This window comes from Clarias gariepinus, chromosome 13 (assembly GCF_024256425.1).
Source record: "Clarias gariepinus isolate MV-2021 ecotype Netherlands chromosome 13, CGAR_prim_01v2, whole genome shotgun sequence".
Lineage (NCBI taxonomy): Eukaryota > Metazoa > Chordata > Actinopteri > Siluriformes > Clariidae > Clarias > Clarias gariepinus.
Genome location: NC_071112.1, coordinates 12408662 through 12431034, shown reverse-complemented (window position 1 = coordinate 12431034; position 22373 = coordinate 12408662). Strand labels below are relative to the sequence as shown.

Here is a 22373-nt window from a genome sequence, read left to right as displayed (position 1 = left end):
TAACAAAGATGGGGTGGTGGGATCCAGTGAGATCAAACTATACAAACTATAGTTACAGTTAACGTACTGTTACTTTACCCGTGTTGATTATTTTACAATCATAGCACAAGTGTTTCATTCCTATTGTACCACAGCAATTATCCAATACTACCATTATATACAGTACTGTGCAAAGCCCCCCCTACACACACCCACACATCTCTGCATAATAAATAAAAGTAAATTATGCAAATTAAATTAATAAAATTGGAAAAAAAAGTTCCCAAAGATCCCATTTAAAAATTAGTTGTTTATGTAACAACCTCAGCTGCAACCTCATTTCCCCTCTCGTCTGTTCCATCTACAGCATTCAGCATCACCAGTATACTTTTATTATCACCGGCCTCAACATCCGCCATCATCTGCACCTGCTTCTCACTGGTTTATACCTTATGTTAGATGTTTTTTAGTTTTTTTTTATGCTTAAAAGATTCATTGTTGGCTTAAGAAACAAAAACATTTCTCTGATACTAATCAGGGACTGGACTAATAATGAGAGCCAAAAACCTCGCCAAGAATGAGAGCAAAAAAAAAAAAATCCTTTAATGACACCTGGAAAACTATGATGGGTAGCTCAAGACTTTTTTCAGTGTATTGTTGAGCCTAACTTTGTAGAACATCTATAAAGGAAATTTTGCCAATGCAAACATCTACCCTAAGGACTTTCTTTTTTTTTTTTTTTTTTTAACAAAAAGTTAATCCTAGTGCTTCATGCTTGACTGCTGGCACTGGAGACTCCTTCCAAAATAAATAAATAAATTAAAAATGAACCTCCCATTACAGGAAAGTCAGCATATCCATGATTACACATATTTGTACCCTACAAATTACTTGTGCAAGTTGTTGCTACAGAAATAGACATGTGCAGTAACATGAATCCAGAAGGTGACACACTACTATCTAAACCTGTCCTTTGAAAATGAATTAACATCTTCAAAAATTGAGCATTACTGTGGTATAAATAAAGCGACCAAACAGCCTTTTTTTTTCTTTCCATCAGAGAAAAGAAGTTTGAGCCATGAAGGTTTAATGGTAGCAATTGCATTGTTTCCTGTGTGAGAGGTAAAAAGACTTTATTACAAATGAAGGCTGCCCGTCCCAGCCTGAAGTTAATCAGCTGTGCGCTCCGTGTGTGCTACACGTCTGTCAGAGCTAAAAATGTTAGAGCTCCTAATGGAGGCTTGAAAAGGTTAGATCTGATAAAAAGCTGTCAAAGGTTGAAAAAAAAATGATTTATGGCAATATAATGGGACAAAACGGCTCATTTCTCTCACATAAGAAATGGGGTTAAGACTTTTGGATTTGTCATATACATCATGCAGTTTGACCACTTAGAGGAGTTGATATGATGGTCTGTGACGTCCTGTTTGTGGCTGGCTTAAAGAGTCATACGGAATAAAAAAAGCCTTGTTGTAATGTGTGGCTTTTTAATCACGCCGTTCAAATTGTCATTTGAAAATATTTATTCGCTGTCTTGCATGTTTAGTGTAGGTCTCTTTTTCTCTCTCTCTTTCTCTCTCTCTCTCTCTTCTTATCAACATTTCTTAAGTTTGGCACTTCAAACTTTCTTTAAATTAATTTTTGTTCTTTATGGCATAATTTTTATTTTAATAGAGAAATGGGATGTTAATTCTGTTTTAGTCTTACGCTGGTCAATCAGATAGCCCTGACACACAATTAATTTTTTTGATCCAAGAATGTGGACTCTGTGCTCATTTTTAATGGAAATGTCCATCATAGTCCCACACATCTTCTGAATGTGAGGCCAGGAATATATAATTAATGAAGACATGGAATGACTTTAAAGCAGAAAGCATTTTGCTCGTTTTTGTGTATGTTTTTGCCTGTGTTTTGAAGGTGGAGGTGGACTGACCTGCAGAAGGTCATCAGCAGGAGTGTACAGATTGAGTGTGTCATCAGAGCGAGAGTGAGAGAGAAATGTCCCTGCTGTCCCATGTCCACTGATCCCAATGTGGCTGGACATTGCAGGGTGAACCCTGAGGACAAACGCCTGTGCCGCTCTCATTGGTGACGCACGTACATTCATTCTGCTGAAAGACAAAAGCCACAACAATTTTTTGCCATTCTCTTTCCCTCATGAAACCTAAACCATCACTTTTTCTGTGTGTCACGTTTACGAGCATGCGGTACATTTTATTTATTTTTTTTGTCTGGTCTTGAGAGCAATGTGAGCATGTTATTGGCAACCTTTTGATCCGCTTGCCATGATATTTTTCATCTTGCGCCTCATTTCATGCAGAACAGAACTAGTTCTTTACTTGAATATTTCAAACAGTTCTCTCGCACACAGACCATGTGCAACACCAAGCACTTTGTGACGGTTTAATCGTTAAGAGCTCTGAAGGAATAAAGTTGACAGGAGATGACATCAAGAAATCCTCTTGGAATTTGTGACCCTCAGCACATGACATTTACCACGGTGATACACCCAAGCGCGAGATGTATGACCGACAACTCGGAATACTAATATCGAATGACAAGGTGGTTTCATGCTTTACAGATTTCAATGCATATTTAGGCACATTGTTTAACGTGCTGTGCATGTAATCCGTACGTTCCTGCCCGCCGTCGGCTGCAGGATTTAACCTACACTAAGCCCCCATTTCACGTATTTATTCTGGAGAGTTTGTGCCGGCGCATTATACAAATTCTCCGTTTAAAGTCGAGGTTAAGAACGGCTTTGACGCGCAGGAGGTGCTGGGAAAACGAGCAGTGGGACGAACAGGCACTCGGGTGCAATTTCTGAAATCTCGATCTGACAGTTGGAAAGAAAGTCACAAGTAATTGGGAGAGTGAACATGCCTTTTCATTGAATTCCTGTTTAGTCTCGGAACTTTTGTGTCAAGTTAGTTTTTTATTTGTATTTTTCTTCTTCACAGGTTTTTTTTTTTTTTTTTTTTTTTTTTTTAAGTATAAATCAATGTAAAGTAAAGAAGCATATTCAGGATTTTCCATGTTTCCCTATTCCACCCCCCGTCACCCCTTTCACTGACCTTCCGGGTTTCATTCCAAGTAGAAGTCGGCAACATTCGTCATCCTGGTGAGATCTTGTCTTGGAGCGCAGAGAGCAGTGTGACTTTATTAAAATGCCTCTTTGTAAAACCCAATCTAGCCAGAGAACTTTGATGCCTGAAATGGATTTGAGCGCACACACGTCTCTAGACCCCAGAGAGATCTGAAAAACGCCAAACACGAGGATATTTTTCTGGAATAAAAAATGTATTTTTGTAACAAATAGAGCTGGCGCTCAGGAGAAACAGTCGACTGTATCTCTTACATGTCATCTTGCATCAAAATAACGTGGAAAATACAAGCATTTTTTTGTGTGAGCTGCATCTTTCGGAGGTCTTAATGGTGTAGAGGCTATGTACAGTGTTACATGACAGAAAAAAAAAGTGTTAATGAGTGTTTAATACCAGAATCATTTGCATCATGCTTCTTATAAATCTTGGTTATCACGCTTTCTGGTGAGCTCCAGCATTGGAACTGTTCTCCTGCGATGGTATTATATATTCTGTAGTCAACCCTAATGAGCATATTCCAAAAAGCCACTGACATCAGCACTGAGAATCAGAACAGAAATTGGATTGTTTGCTTGACCCCTGGTTTGCTTCAGCTGAATCTGAGATCTTGGTTATTTCTGTCACAGTTAATATCTGAGTCGAATTGAACTTCATCCTTTGATATTGTTACCTCATTCAGATTTAATACATTTGTTTTTAATATTTCCATAATGCCCAAATTCTCTGTTCTCAAGTCCACCACAATAAGGCACTCAATGCTTCTTTGTCGAAGCTAACGAAATATGATTTTTTTTTTTTTAGAGACGCACGCAGCCATATTCGGTTCCAGGCGTCCCATCAGAGCAGTCAGATGACTTGCCAAAGTCAAGCGTGAAACATTGCAGTGCCGGTTGAAGGGAACGAGTCTCGTGCTGGGCTTGTGTGAGGGCTCGGCTATTGTAGAATCAGGGTTAAGGAGAGCGCTGGAGCATGAGGCTGCCGCCTGGCTCATGGACACCACAGACACCTTTTAAAGTGGCCAAGTGAATGGAAACAATCTGGCCTTTTGTTCCTCAGTAAACCAGCGTGCCCCTGACATTTGGTCTGAAGGAACAGGGATGGTCTGAGAGGCTTTGTGTGGATAAAATGGTCCGAGAAAAACGGCATATTTGCGGTTTCCTTTTTATATCATTGCAAGCGTGTGATTGCTTTTGGAGGGTGATTAGCTTTTTTTTTTTTTTCTTTATAGGCTGGGGGATGTTTCGGCACATTGATATTTATGAGGACAGACATACATGGTGCTCTTCTTTTAGCTGGATCCTCTGTTGTGTTTTAAGTCTATTTTAAATTGAAAGTAAAAAAAAAAAACTTCTACAGGAAGTGCTGTCTATTTAAACTGGTTAGATTTCCAGCTGCGGATGTTGTAGGTGGGTCGGTCAATCTGAAAATCAGGACGTCCATGACAAGTGGCTGTTTATAAATAACTCCGACGTATTCCTCTTTTAGGTCTGTTGTCGCTTTCTCAGCCTTGTCCCTTTTCCTGCCCAGCTCTCTCAGACTTCTCTTAGTCCTGGAAGAGACCATCAATTACAGCGGGCCGCCATCATGTCGTCCTAATCGAGGAGCAGATGTTGGCCCGTTTCGACAGTCCTCATCAAGAGAACACACTGTCGCAGTGGATTGGCTCTGCGCTACAGTATCTATAAACGTCACTGGAGGGTTATTCAGTCGGGACTGGCTCTTTTTTTTTTTTTTCCTCCTCCCTTTTCAGTTGTTATATGGTGACCTCGTTGGACACAACTGCAGTGTGAAGGCCTGAGTTTGATTTGTTTCTCTACAGAGCCTTTGAGAGTTTCAGGTTAAGAGGTAATCCAAGCAAACAGGCGGTTTATAAAGCACGGCTAGCCTTACGAAGAGAGCGGCTGTATATATCACAATTAGCAACCTCATGCTAAGTATCTATAAACAGGTCTCCAAAATAACAAACATGTCACGGTATACAAATCACTTTCAGTATCGCACTCAGCATTAAGGGAAATGTGTTCTTCATTTATGTCAGCAGAAAAGAGCTATTTCTTCTCTTTCTTCATTTGTTAGGTATTTATCTCAGAGTTTTTTTTTTTGGGGGGGGGCAGGTTTAAAAAAAAAAAGAGATTTTTGCATATTTGTAAAGGTTGTACATGTTTTGATTTAAAATATAAGATAAATGTTAAATATTAATTTAGAACCATTGTTTAAGAAACATTATTTTCCGTAAAATGGATGTCATTGCACTGTGCTGTTTAAGCTGAACTCCTGCATTCTTTACTACTTTGATCTGTCTGTTTTTCAGCCAAAATACATAAATCTGCTTTTGTCCTCTTGTACATTTCGAGGCTGGCCTTTTAAAAGTATACTAGAGATCCCACAAAATCAACTTGAATGAAACATTCCTTTTATAAATATCATTTAGTGCTACCAATTTATATATATTTATTATATGCCTGATTTACATTTTTTCTGCTGTGTTCTTTATAACGAGGAAAAATAGCATGCATACTCTTGCCTGCCCATATTTCTGGTTTAAGTTTCAGGTCACTCTCTTGTTTCTCCATTGCTTTGTCGCTTAAACACGACGAACCTTGTAGCCATTGGTCAGAGCGTAATCAGAGACAGATGAGAATTCGAGCAGTGACCTTTGATTTCACTCATCCATTCAAACTAATGTTTGATATCTGTCAGGTCAGCATAGTCTTTCTGTCACACACACGGCATATGTATAATCAGTTTAAAGTGTTCGGCTCCTTCAGATGAATGGTACGAAGCTTCAAAGGCTCCGTAGTGGCCTTTGTTCTTTTCAGTGCCATAAAACATGGCCGTACTACACCCCATGGCTTTGTACAGTAGGCAGAAGAGATCCAACGTTCCTGCTCTGCATGTCATCACCGTTTCATTTTTGTTTGTATGCTTTTTCTTCTGTTGGCTCGTGCATAGAATGATGCTGTTACCAAAAGAAAAAAAAACACTTTATATTTATAAAAATGATGTCAATCACGTGTTTTTAATCACATAAAGAAAAATCTTTTTAGCCAAATCTTTTAATCAAGTTTTTCTCTGTAACCACTGTCATTTAAAAAAAAAAGAGATAATGTCAGTGAGAAAACGATGCAGCCTGACTAAAAACTCTGTGACCCAACCTGCCACATGTCCGTTTCACCCTAGCTGTGGTTAGCTGATGCCAGATCACTGTCCTGCCTGCCTGCTTGCATTCTCTTCCTCTGTGCTTGTACTAAATATGAAAACTATTAACTTCCGACCGAGCCCCCGTCCCACTCAGAACTCCCCGTTGTGGTTTTCTATGAAAACTAAAAGTACATGAAAAGTGAAGTATCTGAAATGTAAATGTAACAGCTATTAATCTGTCACAACTGCACAGTATATTGTCTTTCCTCTATACCGTTAATTTGAATCATATTGAAAAGTATGCTTCCTTGATTGCATTTGTACCGACGAGGTCAGAGGACCGCACCTCACCTAATTTGGTGATGGGGGTTTAGCAGGCAGTGGAACTCGATCCATGGACCTGCTGACAGTCCGCATTTTCTCTCGAGCCTCAGTTAAAGGCTCGGCTGTGGTCAGAAAAGATGACCGCTTCTGTTTTGAGTACTCGTTGTGGTTTGAATCAGAAAAGGGATAAACCTCCTTGAATAATGATTGCAAAACATTTGGCCTTAGCCGCCAGAGTGAAACCAAACACTATGGCTCAAAATGTCAGCCCTCTTTTTCTCTGCCGTCTTGTTTTCAATTCATATCCCCAAGTTCATGGGAAACTTTCAGCAGAGGTTACCTGCGCCTGTCCAAGCTATGGAAAAAAAATGTCAGGGCCTAAAGAATGTTTTTGCAACTATTTGAAATATTACCAGCATTGTCAAATGTCATTGCGAATGAGAAAGCAAACATATTTTCATCAGCGCTTTCAAGGCCGGACTCTTGAAACGGTCGACAGAAAAGGGTCAAGTAATTGCGATGTTCGGTGTCATGTTTGGTCTGTTTCTCTATTTTGATGTCACCACGTAGAAAGTTATAGTCTCCCTGGCCAAAAAAGGAAAAGAGCACGAATGAATGGGGAAACTCCTGAGAGGTCTTAACATGTTAAGTGCTATAATCTCCCCAAAGCGTCTAGTCCCTTTTTCCTGTCGGCCCTCCTCTCAACTTCAACCTCCAACCCCTCCCCGCATGTATCACTGCAAATGAAGTTAGCCCATGGCGGCCCTACATGAACAACTCAAAGCCCCAAGGCCTTCTTTTTCTCTTGAGGCCCTGCAGCAGTGTGTGACCCCACGTCCCACGCTCTTCTTCTTCTCCTTCTCATAATCATCTTCTTTTTCTTCGTTGCTAGCCAGACTACACAGGACCTGGGTGTAAACACAGGCTCCTATCACCCGCGCTTTCATAATGATTGTTTTAACAGCACCAGAGGAGGGGGAATATACTTTGTAAATTGTGTTTGACAATCTGGGGTTAGTGATTTCATCGTAGCTTGTCTTTAGTTATTACTCAGACTTCCTCCTGGCGCAGATAAGGGCCGCCCCCATGAACACACCAAGGTGCACGCTGCTCCTTATCGCTCAGATTGATTTAGGGCAAACCTTCTGTGACAGAGGTCATTGTGCACTAAAGTTATCCATCACTGAAGCTTTTGATTTCTGCCTGTGTCTGCCTCCAGCGTGTCTATGCCTAGGCTGGGCGCCGAGTGCAGGGCAGGGTGGGGACGCGTGCATCAGAATAACTTGCAGTAATGTGCTGTGTGCCAAGGACTTGTGCTACGACTCTGATTTACAAGTGGGTACTTTCATATGGTAGACCCCATCAACACACTGATCTTTATTACTAAACTTTTATAACCTCTGCCTTGTAGCTATTCATATTATTTAGCTATAAATCCATGGTAGCTTGACTAAACCACCGATGATTGACGGACATTGTCAGTATGCAGGCATTTAGAACATGCCTCATGAAATATTTTCCTCGCTTAAGTTTTCAGGTTGTGTAGTATGCTGTGTTGCACTAACATTCTTTCCTCTAAGTGGAATTTAAATGGCGGATCTGTGTACATTGCATTCGTTTTTTATTTTATTATATTTAAATGTAAAAAGCAAGGAAACGTTTTATTTTTGTTTTTATTGAAACATGCTTTAGATAGGAAATTAATCTCTAATTCCCATAAAAGCAATTCTTCAAGAAGAAATTTTAAAACTGACTTATTTTAATTGTTTGTTTTTTCACCACACAACTTCAAATATTCATGAAGCCACATTTGAAAAAACAAAACAAAAAAAAAAGCTCACAGCAGCACATTTAAGCATTGACCTGAAAGTGCAAGTTCTGTTCTACAGGTTCTTCTCCGGTGTGTACTCTTTAATCTTATTTTGTTTACATGAAAGATATGATCCAAATGAAAGATTGATATATGAAATTTTTGGATCATTTAAATCTTCCTAAATTGATACATCTGGTAAAATTCAAAGGTCCACAGTAATTAATAATAGCAGTACACGAGGCATTAAAACATTCTTTAAATGATTTATTCTTAATATTAGCTGCTCAGTAATTGCTGATACACATCTGGGTCACTGCAAATTGTTCATTAATTTTAGGCCCAAAATTAGTTTGGCACGATGGAAAAACAAGCAAGGGAGAAACATGAGAAAGTATTGGGTAATATTTATGGTTTTAGACCCCAAAGAAATGTTTTCAACATCTTGTTTGGCATTTTTCAAATTTTAAAACGAAAACCAGATTGATGCACTTTAAAGTATATTTGTCATCCTTAATTGTAGAAAAGTGTTTTTTCAGCATTTGGAAGATATTTATTCTTATAAACTCCGTTCACGACTGTATAGATTTTGTATTTCAGCAACAATATTGAGAAATGTCAAACACTTTGTGGTGTTTAGTTTTCCCGAAACAACATGGTGTTTGAAAACGCCTTTTTTTCATTACTACATCTAAAATGCACAGATAGCTCAGCAAATGAACTTGAGTAAACAGCCTTTTTTTGTAGGCAAATGCTTCCTGCATGATTTAAAACAGTAGTTGCTGATGGAACAGAATTGGCACTGGAGTATCAAGGAGTTCCTAACTCCTCTTCTCCTTAAGGATAGCTTAAGTAATTACACTTCAGTCCCTAATCAAAACTGTGTCAGGTTGCCGGAGAGCCCTGGATTTATACACTGAATTTCTCCTTAATACAAGGCTCGCTTAAAACATTTTTATGGTGCTCTCCTCGTATTATATTTATATATTTCTTCTTGAGCCCTCCTCTGAAACGTGTCACATCCCATTACACAAATCTGGATACGCTAAATTACCGAGGAAGGTGCTTATATGGAATACGTTAGAGGGCCCCCCTCCTTTTAACAGTTTGCTGAGGGTTCGCTTGTTCGGGGGAAATGTAGGTCTTTAACTCTTGGAAGTTGTCTTGAATTTTCTCCCGTCGGAAGATGATGTGGTTTTGCAATTCAAATATTTGCTCCTTCTCCTTTCCAACGCAAAGCTGCTTTGAAGCTGGGAAGTTCTCTCATCACCAATGACAGTGTGAGTGTGCGGCGTGACAGCACACCAGGCAGCGCTGCTCTCCTTCCTACCGCATATTTTAAGTGCTGCGGAAACACCAAATCAAAAATGCATGCAAATGTCTGCATGTTTTGCATGTGAATATTTTTGATTCGTGCACTTGCATATTCAGGTGGAGCGTGCGCAGATAAACAGCATTAATCAAGGCTACTTAATATGGCCAGCACTATCTGCTCATAAATAAACACTCTGTCAAGCGCTGAAGTTTCACCAATTTCTGCTCGGTGTTAATGAAAGAACTGGCTACTTTGTTTTTTAGCGGGTGCTTAAAATGCACCCAAGGAGCGAGTCTTTTCAGAGGTGTCATGAGCTGAAGGACTCTTCATTCCCCTGCTAATTAAGCTTCTTCCACTTCGGTCACTATAGCACAGACAATAGGCTTTTTAAATAAAGAAAGGAAAAAAACCTTGTTCTGCTGAAGTGGCTCTTCATTCATTGCCACACAAAAACAAACCCACTTTAGAGGCCTTGGAGAGACAGCAAATCACCTCTTCCATTTGTTTTTTTCCCATATGAATGCCTTTTATATAGATATAGATATAGATATCATTTGAAATGTTCGTTGAAATAGAAATTCCTATGGACATTTTTAGATTTGAGAAGGTGTACTATGCTACACATTAACCTCATATCTAACCCCTCTGGAGCTATTACTGGCCCTGTCCTAACATAAAGAATATATAAGATAATTAAGAATTGTCACTGCAACAGGAACCCCCTGTTCTGCAAAGCCTATAATTTCATCCTTTTTTATACTTCCTCTATTCTTTTTTTTTTTTCCTCGTCTCTCAACAGCAATTAATCTCATTTTTAGTACAATTTCCACCCCACTCCTGAAGTCAGGCAGAGTCCCCTGTTTTGTTCCTATTTGGCTTGGTTCCTGTGCATAGTCATTAAAGGTCCAATTAATGTCACCCTTTAGCTGAAGAGTGCTCATTTTTATTGGGGAGCTGACAGTCACCGCCGTGAGTGCCGCAGTGTAATATGCATTAATTGCCCCGTAACACTGGTAATTACCAGTTCTTCAAGCCTCTCAGTAAACTGTCATGCCCAGACAAGACTGCTTTGAAATAGATTACTCATTAGGGAGACCTGCCCTGTTTTCCAATAGGGCTCACTGTGTTGGCACAAAAAATGATTCTGGTGCTGAACAAATAGTTGCCAAAAGCAATTTCCTATTACAACTTTCCTGTGACGGCCCTTCTTTTCGTTTTTTCTTTTTTTTTCCTCTTTTCCTTTTTGCTGTCTGAGTCGTCACTTGGGGCGGGGGGTCAAGAGCAGAGACAGGGGTCCACCGTGGATCTGTCCCTCCTCCTGTAATTGTCTGTGACGTGCACAACACCGGCTTTCATCGGGCACCTGCTCCAGAGGGCGTGCGCAGCCGAGACCAGCGCTCGCTCTCGATGCTCAGGTTACCTCGAGGCTCCATCGTTTCATCTTTACTTTGTCATTATTGTTTTGCACGTTTAGCTCGATGTAGGGTGTCTAAAAATGCAACTTTGAATGGGTTCGAATTAGGATAAGAGTCGATCTTGATGAAGCGTGAAAATCTAAACTGTTGAGGGAGAATTCAGTTTTAGACTTAATAGCTAGTGTGCAAATATTATAACTTTTTTGTTATGTACATTAATTATAAATAAATAAACAAAAAACAAAAAAAATGTTTATTTATAAGGCCATCGTATATGTCGGGTGACACAATTCTTCACCATTAATAAAGAAAATACTCCATCTTGTTCTTTTTCTCACACACACACACACACACACACACACACTATCTTACACAGTGTCACCTGCATTTGTTTTATCTCCCTTATAGCACCTGCTTCAGGCAATCTGCTCCCACTCTTTTTAAATGAATTTTGTCACAGCCTTTCACATTCTCACTGGGCGATGTGCTAATGAAAGGAGATGGTACAATTTGAAGTGACCAGGTAGCACAAAGCACTGCACAGCTGAGCATGCTGGGACACGGGGAAAACAAAGGAGAAGGCATGCACTTCGTCACTGATAAACCCATTGACACACACACACATCCACACAGACTGGTGCTTTGCCTACTGTGTGTGTGTGCGCACGTGTGTGTGTTTATCTGTTTGCATTGGCCGAACACTTATCAAATTGTTTATGACGCGACTAATTAGGCTAATTGAAGACATTAAGATTACCTGTCAGCTATGTGTATCCAAACTCCACGTCTGGCTGACAACTAGTGACAAGCGAGGGACCCCGTAGCATCAGTCATGATGGCATTTTCCCAAGCTATAATAAGGACAATGGGGCCTCGCTCTAATTTGACGTGGACATGCTCCTCAGGACGAAGGGGTTGGCTAAATTGAGTGTGGTGGTGGTGGTGTGTGAGTTGGGGAGAGGTCAGGACTGTGTAGGGCCTGGCTAATGGAGTCCCCTTTGGCATTCTGATGGAGAGATGAGGCAATTTGAGGAGAAAAGTGTGGGCTGTTTTTTTCCAAGTCATCAGAGGGAGGGAAAAAAAGGCTGAAGACCTTCCACACTTGACAAAAGCACAAGACGATAGGGAGGAATAAAGCAGCTTGTTTAGTTGTCATAATGTTTGCTATATTTGCTATATACTTCATTTCATATCCTTTTATCCAATTCGGAAATAAATATTTATAGCCAAGATCTATTCTCATGTTTTCACCTTTTTGGTGGTTATTTATATGGTATTATACCCCAGCAAAGGTACATTCTGGAATCAGAGTGAGGTGTGTGCTTTTCTAACAGCACAGCTTGTATACTTGCTCCAGCTGTAACATAAATGCTCTAATCGTTCATTTCTGTAGTAACAGCAAATTCACTGGTACTTCCAGTATATGGAGCTCTACACTACTGTACTTTTTACAAGGCAAATAATAAACATTCTTTTTTTATTATTATTAATATGTTGTTTATATGAGGGGAATCAATATCTATAATTTATATGATAATCATATAAGGAAGGAGTTTCCAGTATCAGGATTATGTGTACTATGTGAGTTTTTCCTTGCCACTTGGCTTGCTCATCAGAGAAATTTCATTCATTCATCTCATTATTATCTAGACAATTTTTTCTCACACATACACAATTTATTATTATTATTTTATTATTATTTTATTTTATATATTTTTTTTATTATTTTTTTTTTTTTAAATAAATTTCTTTCATCTTTTTGAAGCTGCTTTGAGACAATGACCATTGTTAAAAGTGCTATATAAATAAAATTGGAATTGAATTGAATTGAATACTTGTCACAAATATTTCTAGCACAGGGTAGTCTTCAGGACAGTACACTGTACATTTTCCTGTTTCTCCATGAAATTAAACAATGAAGAGTTGACTTTGAGAGGAAAAAAACTGTAAAGAATAACTTTTTTTTTCAGCTACTGTAACATAAGTAATAACAGGAATTTATTTTGCAGACATTTCATAAGGTGAAATATAATTTATTCATTTAATATATTAGAGATGATAATGATTGACACGTAGTTATGGCGTATAAGAGCAAGTAAACAACTGGGGAAACAACTGTTCTTTTTTGAAAAACATCTCACCACCCCAATATGTGATTGTTTCTGCCTATTAAAGCACATAATTTTGCTTATTGATATTTCTCCTTTTTTAAAAGGCAAGCCTTATGGTGACCATAAATGAAATTATAAAAAGCTACTAGTGCTAGTGTGTGCATGTGACTCAGTTGTGTCTTGGTTCACTAAGCACCTGTAAAGCAGCATGGGACACTGGTTGTTGTCCAGGCTTGGGGTCGACTGCTGTGCTTTAGGTTTATGCTTCAGGTTCATGTCCCTGAGCCTCTTTTCTCCATTCAGTGGAAAAGAAGACATTGTTCAGGACGACATGGTGTCATCCACAGATCAGTGCTATCAGATGATGTCCTTCTGTTTGTTTCCTTTCGAAAACAGGGTTAAACTGTCAGCATGACAGTTCATAAGCTCAGCGCCCTCTGCACTCACACACACACACACACACACACACTCGGCCCCCTACCCCTCCAAACGAGTGAAAATCAATACCACATTGCCTGAGGACCAGTGTTTGGCGTCAGCCTGACCCCGGCACGTTACCCTTTCGTTCTTCCATTACATGTTTCGGAATATTTAACTTCCAGTTTGATCCCCTGGCTAATTAGTGTGGCCGGTCCACATGCAGGAGCCTGTGTGGTGTTTTTGAAGTCCCATGGTGCTGTGAGTGAGAGGAGTCGAAGCCCTAGTCGCTGGAGTCCTACTCATGTTTTGTTTTCTTTGTAAATTTTTTAAAACGACAATGAAATCTGATTTGTACCGCAGATCAGTAAAGAAAATTTCGCCAGCTGTGGTACGAGATCACACTACACATTGAGATTGAGGAAAATTATTAGTTTTTATAATTTTTATATATATATATATATATAAAAAAAAAAAAAAATATATATATATATATATATATATATATATATAGAGAGAGAGAGAGAGAGAGAGAGAGAGAGCGGTTTTGACTGCTATCGCCTTAATTAAATTCAGTAGTCTTGCAACTTTAATAATTATTCAATGAAAATTTATTTTATTGTATAAATTTTTTTCTTTATTTCCATTAGTAGTTTGTTTAATAAATAGACACAAAAATTCATATCCTACAGTAGTTTAGTTTAGATCCAAGATGTCTGAAAAAGGATTACATTTAAAGGCAAACATTTTTAAACAATCTTCATGTTTTTTTGCTTGTCGTCTTTTTTTCTGTTAAATCAGCTATTTTAATACTGTATTTTTTATGTTTTAAACTATTATGATATTTAATAATCTTTTAATAATAAATAGAATACAAAATATTGAAAGTGTGGAAAGTTTAGCAATAAATCTAGAACAAAATGAATGTTAATCCTTCAAGAGTCCTTATGCAGTGGATAGTTATTTTATTTTATAGGAGTATTGTTTAATTGCCTAAGATTTTTTTTCAGATATTGCTTAGATGCAGAATTTGCTTATTCTTAACCCTTATTTTCTTTTTTGCCATTTGAGTATATGTAGGGGCGTGTGGGTGTGTGCGTCTCTATACCACCCACTAACTGTTTGGTCCCACGCCGAGCCAACTGCTTAGTGATGAAGCTAAATGACACCGTGGCCCTTGTATGTCCCCTTGGGGCTAAAATTACCCCCAAGAATGTAAACATGGAGTTGAGTTAGCACACGGCTTTCTCTAAATCTACTCAGCTAGATACGGGGCACAACTGAGCCCTAATTTTGACCTCAGTCTACCAGGCTCTCCCTTGATCGCCCAGTGCGATTATTATTGTTTGTCAGTGAACAACAAATTTAAGTCCTGTCCGTCTGCAGGTGAAAAATTGTTCTGTTTCTTTGCACATTTTTCTCTGGCCTTCTTGTTTTTTTGCACCAAGGTGACTGGAGTTACAATTCATTACAGCTGCTGAATAGCTGTGAGCAATATAGGCTGAAGGTAAAGTTCAGATGCTGTGCTGCTGACATGTTGATTTAGAGGCGGTAACACCAGTGTGCACCTCCGAAGGTGGCAATTTGGATGAAATCCAGGTCTGTTTTCACACAGGCCGTCTTTTACGCTGGCTGCGCTTATTTTTTGTGTGTGTGTGGGGGGGGTCTTTTCTTTCTCCTGTTTTTTCTTTCTTTTCCACCTTGGGTGTCAGACAACCAGCTTTCACACCTATTTATTAGAAACAGTAATTTATCCTCCATCTCCGGCCATGCAAATTCAATATTGGATAAGTGAAGTGGTAATTTGTAGCCAGCTAAGCAGCGGTTAAAAAAAAAAAAAGATAAAACCCAGCCATTCTGAAGAAGAAGGAGGAAAAAAGAAAAAAAAAAAGTCTTGACTAAATGATGAGAGCTTTCAATGTTTCTTTCATCCATGTGTGTGCATGCAAGATCAAAATCATCCAACCATTAAACACCAGAGTCATACCCCGCAGCCTAAGCGATGGAGATTTGTTTGTCTGAACAAAGCACGTCTCCTACAGGTCTCTATGCACCAGAGATGCTGGACACTCCAGCACAGAGGCGCCTGGGTCGACCCAGCCAGACCCAGCTTAGGTTACACTCCAAACTGTTGTTGATTACCACCATGGCTGCACAGGGGCTGATCATAAATTGGAAACACATTAGCAGGCAGGGTTAGGGGCAGGATTAGGACATGTCTTGTGGCCAGGCTTTCTCAAAACAAAATGGAGGATTTGTTCCCTTGCCTCAAGAGAGATTTGCTAATTATTGACGAGAGCTACTGGGAGTTAAGAATAACAGGTTAAAGGAACATGTATCCCCTTGACACTGTCACAAAAGTCCCACAGATGCTCATCATCATGCTAACTTCTTTCTCGTAATGCTAAAGAGAGACCCGTTAATCATTATAACACGAGCTCATCTGCTAATTAACACCAGAAGCAGTTTTCAAAAATCTGCATTATTGCTTTTTTATATCTCTTTGTCCACACAAAGAGAAAAATGTTTTTTTTTTTTTTGATTGTTGTAAATTAGCAGGACATATATCATACAATATAGTCTGGTCAGATTCACTATAAATGCGGAGCTTATCCGAAAATCACCGGGCACTATAGTCAGGGAAGAATGGTGTCAGTTCATCGCAGGGAACCACACACATACATACATTTTACCATTAATTTACATCAACAAGCAATCTACATTTACATTTAGGCATTTGGCAGACGCTCTTATCCAGAGCGACTTACATTTTTATTTCATTATACATCTGAGCAGTTGAGGGTTAAGGGCCTTGCTCAAGGGCCCAACAGTGGCAACTTGGTGGTTGTGGGGTTTGAACCTGGGATCTTCTGAACCGTAGTCCAATGCCTTAACCACTGAGCTACCCCTGTCCCTAAATTCAGCTATCTGCATATTTTCTGGACAGTTGGAGAAAAATGGACAACACATAGGAAACTCATACAAACCTAGGAGAATGAATGAAGTTCTGCACAGACAGGTGTCATGATCGAACTAAGGGCCCTGGGGTGACACTACCCCCTATACCACCACACAACCCTGCTGTATACATCTACAGTATATTGAAAACACTCAATGCATCACAATGAATTTATCTTTAAGACCAGTACAGGTTTTTGTCCATTTGCATCAGGCCAGAGTCATCATGTGTCAGTGATACAGACCAGACCGCACGTAAACTTCAGGTCACCTGACACTTGATCTGATGAGAAAAAAGGGCGAGGGTTAGCCAGTCTCTAGTAAGTCAAATCCTCAGATGAAGCTCGTTATGGAAATGGCGCAGTTGTTCCTGCGTAAAGGATCTGCACATATTCCGTAAAACATCAGAAAAATCATGATGCGCACAAGTCTGAGCCACCCTCTGGTCTGTGCTCTGAACAGATCACTGGCTGACCTGCTGGTTGTCTGCTTTTGCTATGTGGCCAAAGCAGACAAGCACGTATCCAAGTGAGTCAGAGTGTGACCACGCAGATCTAAGCTGTGCATTTTTTATGGCAGCACAAGCGGCAGCACAAAAGACAGACAACTGCTTCCTAAAATGGAGAAAGCAAGCATCTATGGTTTCCTGTCATATTTTTGCATTTTATTTTAATGACAACCAAATGCATAGAAAACTGAATTTAATACATTTTTTATTTTTTCTTGATTTTCACTTGGGGTCATTTCTGGTTTCTGACCATTTGGCATTGGCTGATGTCTCCATTGCTTTTCACCCTGTCATTCCAAAGGAAATTAAGTGCCTAAAAGTGGAAGTGCCATCTCCTTAGTCATTATCACAGACAGGCCAGGCGTTTATTGGATCTCACCTCACCGGTAGCACGGTGGTCATTAATACATGAGCAGAGGATAATGAGGGCTGTACGGTTTTACACAATTATAGCCACATGCAGAATGAGGGTGAGGATCTTTGCGTTCTTGCATTAATGAGGTTATCAATATGTGTGACGGGCAGAGCCTTTGGCTGGTGCTGGCATGGTCAGGGGTTGAATGAGATCCAAAACTAAAGGCAGCTTTTGTCCTCATGATCGTGGAGGTGCCCAAGGTTTGCTGATAAAATGACGTTTCAAGTCCCTCTTTAATCTCCCCGGTTGTATTGACAAGCCATGCCTGTGGGTGTAAATTTCACCTACACTCTGCTATCAAACAAGGAGCAAGTAGGGGCATCTGCGTCACATCACGTTTTGAAACCTCATTGACGGGGGCAGAAAGCGGACATAAAAACGTCTTCAAAAATTACACCTGAACAAGGACTGGATTTTTTTTTTATGGCTGTGTGTTCCCGCTTAATTACACTGCTGGTGTTTGGGGCTCTTTTGAAGGCCAAGTAAAGCCCATCACAACCTTGTGTTTGTGTTTTACATACCTGGGAGAATTAAATGCTTCCAGCACGATAAGACTTTGTCTTTAGCTGGACGAATGTTAACGGCAGCCTGTTTGGCTATTTGTGATATTTATGAAGAGTGGACCAGCGCACAATTCTTGTTTACCGCCTGCGCTTTTCTGTCCAGGCGAGGCCATACCTCTTCAAATATCCTGTTTGTGTGGAAGCTTTTTGTTATCACTGGGCTGCTGTATCCAGGGCCCCAGGCAGGTCGAATAAAGCATGCGAGACGGAGGTTCTGTGCTGATATCGCCTTGCTTGCAGCCTTGGGTTAATACCCACCCCCACCCCCACCCGCCCCTATCACCCAGTTCAAGCCCTATAAATAAACACCAATTAATCACCAGCCGAAAGCCAGGCCAGGCCAAAGCTGTGACAGCACAAACCCTGATCTCTCTCTCTCTCTCTCTCTCTCTCTTTCTCTTTTAAATTCACACTTTGTCACCATGGGGTCGTGGTACAGGTTGGTATTGCAACAGAAAAAAATCCAAATTCAGTGTAATGGATGTCAGCACTTTGCCAGATTTATGGAATTTGCAACAAAACCAAACTCATAAAATTTTGTCTTGCATCTTTCTTTCTTTTTTTGTAAAGTAGTGGACTGTTAAACACTTTTCAAGGATTTATTCTGCAACATCCTCTATGTTGTGCCACATTTAGAAATTCCATGGAACTATGTACTCTTGGTTTCATTTCTGCCAAAGAAGTTTATGCGTTTATGATGAAAAGGTATTCTATAGAAGATGCTAAATAGTGCTGTGGTGATCTGGAGACAACACCATGGAGGGCTGTAATTAGTTATTTAATTACGCTGCGATTACACGTGTGCATTGAGAAGGAGAGGGGGGGCTGCCCTAATGGCAGCTTACTCTCTCAGCACCTCCATTTGGGTTTTTGTTTTTAAGTGCTGTGCTCTCATTAAGCTGCCGTTTTAACCAGCATGGCACCTGCTTCAAAATCAAATGCAGACCGCTCGTTACGGCTAATGGCAGTGTGTCTGCCAGCAGAGCTCTCCACGGCATCCCACTTACTCCGCCCGCCAAAGCTAGCACGCTCCAAATTAGCTACATTTCACAAACAATTTCACCAACTCGTTACGCAGTTAGATGTTTATTGGAAGATGACCGACTTTCCCAGAGCGTCGCGGGTGCCAGCTCTAGGTGATGGAGCACTGGGCCGCATAATAGGCCACAATTATGATCCAAGGCTTGTGTCGTTTGCCACATTATTTATGGAAACCTTTCATTGAGATTATTTAAAATATATTTTTATTATTATTATTATTATTATTATTATTTATTTTGATATTATCACGAGCCTACCTCCTTAACCTGAGACCCCTGTTGCTTGCCCTTTACCTCCTGCTCTTCCAGCACCAACAACCCATCCATTGTATTACTAGTTTGTTTGTTTTTTTAGCTCTGGGATTTATTTCAAGGTCTCCCTGGTATGGATTTTATTAATTCAAAATAGAATTCAAACTCCATTTATTTCCTTACAGTGCAGCCTTGGTGACACCTTGGTGTTTATAATTTTGCTTGTTTCAATTTGTGCCCGGACGCCCCTGACAACGCAGGGACATGATGTATCGTACACTTGTGCCTTATCTGTTGATGTACAGTTTTAACCTTTTAGAAGGTTGCTTTCCTTTCTCTCTGCACCCTCCTGTTTTTTTTTTTCTGTTTCACCCCCTTACTGGCTGAAAAAAGCAGTACACACTGATGCTCAATAAAAGTCTGTCCTAACCTTGCTCCAAAGTTATCTAATGTAAATGTTTAGATTTTGTTTCCATAACATTTCCATAAAAAGAATGGCCATCCATACAGGAATGGAAAAGAATATGGGACTCTTACAGAATAGGGAGAGGAGACAGAGGGGGAGAGGAGGGTGGAGGAAAAAAAACTTGCACTATAGACTTCTCTACTGAATGGCTCAGCTATGTGTGACTTTGTGGTGAACTTGCAGTGCATCTGTGGCCTCTCTCTTTCTCTTTAGGGCTGTTAGTTTTGGCGTGTTTGCCCAGAGATACTGAACTGTAAATCACAGCCTGTAAAACAGGCAATGCTGGTCGGCTGTCACATGTACTCGCTTTCCTACTTGCTAAACCTTCTGTACCTCTGCTGAGATTTGGGGTTATTTACACAGTTCATTTGCCCCAACTTGTTCGAATGCAGGTTTAACAGCTTGTTATTTATAGATTTAGCAAGAAGTAGCAGTTAGGAAGTAGGGATGAGGGCGTGAATGATGAATGTTGTAATAACCGTAGTGTAGATGATGATTGCAGTGACGGAGGTGTGTGAGGGGGTAAATGCGACGTAGTGCATCAAATCATGACAGAGACAGCAGTGTTTCTCTGATGGCATGATTGATCACGGTTGGAACTTTATGAACTCTTCCTCAGGGCTGAACTTCCTTTAGTGCCGCATAGCCCGTCAGGCGGCTTCCTGTCTGCCTCAGTAGGGACATCTAAGCCCCATTTATTATCTCTAGACAGTTAGTTTCACTAAATAATCTGGATTCGTGCGCATCTCTGCTCTCACCTAAAAAGAATCATAACTCTGACACGACTTTACGTCTGAATCTCGAAGTTCAAAGAGCTAACCCATGATCTTTCCTCGATGGACAGGCTCCTTAGTTTTCTTTAGGGCGTAGTAAATACCACCAGAAATGATTTATAGCATGGTAAGAAAAAGTGTGAAATAATTTCATCCACTTTTGGGAAAAAAATAGCTCGAACTACCTGTGTGATTTCTGAGCGGAATGTGGATATATGAAGTGACTAGCAAAAAACACAAAAAGTCATCATGTTGGAATAAGTAAGGGATCAGAGAAAGAAAAAGGTATCTGAAAACTGTCAGCTTTTCTCAGCGAGCGGGTGAGTGCTGTTATTTATAGCTCTCCAGAAGTGCAACGTGAGCCAAGCCAAAATGGCTGTACTTTAAGTGTCCATGTGAATGAAACAGCTGGATTGTACCACAACTGCACTGACAGATGCACGATTAGAGCGAGACTGCTCCCTCCATTATGGCTTCAGTGCTGTGCTCAGTGTGAGCGTTTTGTCTGAAGCACTAATCTCCAGCATTGTTCTTCTTCAGAATTATTCTTGTTGAAGTTCCATTGTAAATGTACCCCGCTCATGCATCGTCTGCCGATCTTATCAAACGACGCCTTTTGTTTAATACTCGTCATGTTTCCTAAAGGGGTGGATCAAAAGCAAATATTTTGCAAAGTTTTTTTTCCCCTCCCATCACATGTGGTTTTTCATAGTTTAACTAAACAAGCCAAGGAAATCTACTTGGTCTGTTCTCCTTTTAAAGCAGCTATTCTTGATTGCATGTAATTCTGAACTGAATTTATCATTTGCAGGTTTGGCCCAGGTCTGGTCATCTACTGGTACGGCTTTATAGCAGAGCTGGACTGCCAGCGGGACCGAGGGATCCTTCTCAAAGACTGTTTCCCTTCAGACGTCGTGACTCTGTGCCATACCCCAGACCAGTGCTGACGCTATAGTTAAGGGTGATACTGAGGCTGAGGGAGTGGGGGGGTCACAGGCCATTCGCTGGTGGAGATGTGAATCCGGAAGCAATTTAGTTTTCCTGCTGCGCAGAACTACTGGCAAACATCTGCCCTGAACTCCAGCTGAACTCCCAGGGATCAGGGTTGGAATCATACCTCTGTGCAAATTCACAGCAGAGAGCCTGGAGTCCTGGACTGGACCTGGACCTCCTGGTCCTTCAGGAAGGGGGAGACCTCTTATCACAGCCCTTTTCCTCATCATTCTGCCCCTTCTCAAACTCAAGAGGCCAGCACAGGGGTCACCTCCATTATCAGCTTTTATGTTCTAAACTTTCTCTCTCTGTCTCTGATAAAGGTGTGGTCCCTTCTGGAATGCTGTTTGCTGACCTTTTCAGCGTTTTCTTACTTTTTTTTTTTTTTTTTTTTTTTTTGGGAGGGGGCATTTCTCAGGATTTTGGGGAAGTTGGTTTGAGTAATGATGATAATTAAGCTTTTTGTTTTTACCTTTATGTTTCACATAACTGTCAGAATTGCATTATAAACAAATAGACAATAAAGTCAAATAACCTGCAACTTGTCTTTTTGGTGTATATATTTTTGTCACAGTACTCTGCGGAAAGAAATAGAAAAGTTGAGATCAAATTTGTAAAGAAAAAAGTTACTGTACATAGTTAAAGTACAGGTTTAAAGAAACAGCCAGTTTACAATCTCCCTAGACAGTAGGAAACTCAGGTTGGACTCCTTCTGCATGCTGTCTGGATGAAAGACGAGAGAGGGCCCTTGGAGCCGCAGTACCATGGTGAGATATGAGCGAGATCAAG

The 22373-nt window shown here is 40.2% G+C and overlaps 1 protein-coding gene across 2 annotated transcripts in view; it reads left to right on the top strand.

Annotated features, from left to right (window-relative positions):
- Positions 1-22125, top strand: part of cdin1 (CDAN1 interacting nuclease 1) — a 64301-nt gene extending 42176 nt beyond the window's left edge. For both annotated transcript variants that reach the window (XM_053509348.1, XM_053509347.1), the window contains one exon: positions 21403-22125. In XM_053509348.1, coding sequence (XP_053365323.1) covers positions 21403-21538 — 136 coding nt within the window. In that variant the 3' untranslated portion in view covers positions 21539-22125. The remainder of the gene's footprint in view (positions 1-21402) is intronic.
- The last annotated feature ends 248 nt before the right edge of the window (positions 22126-22373 follow it).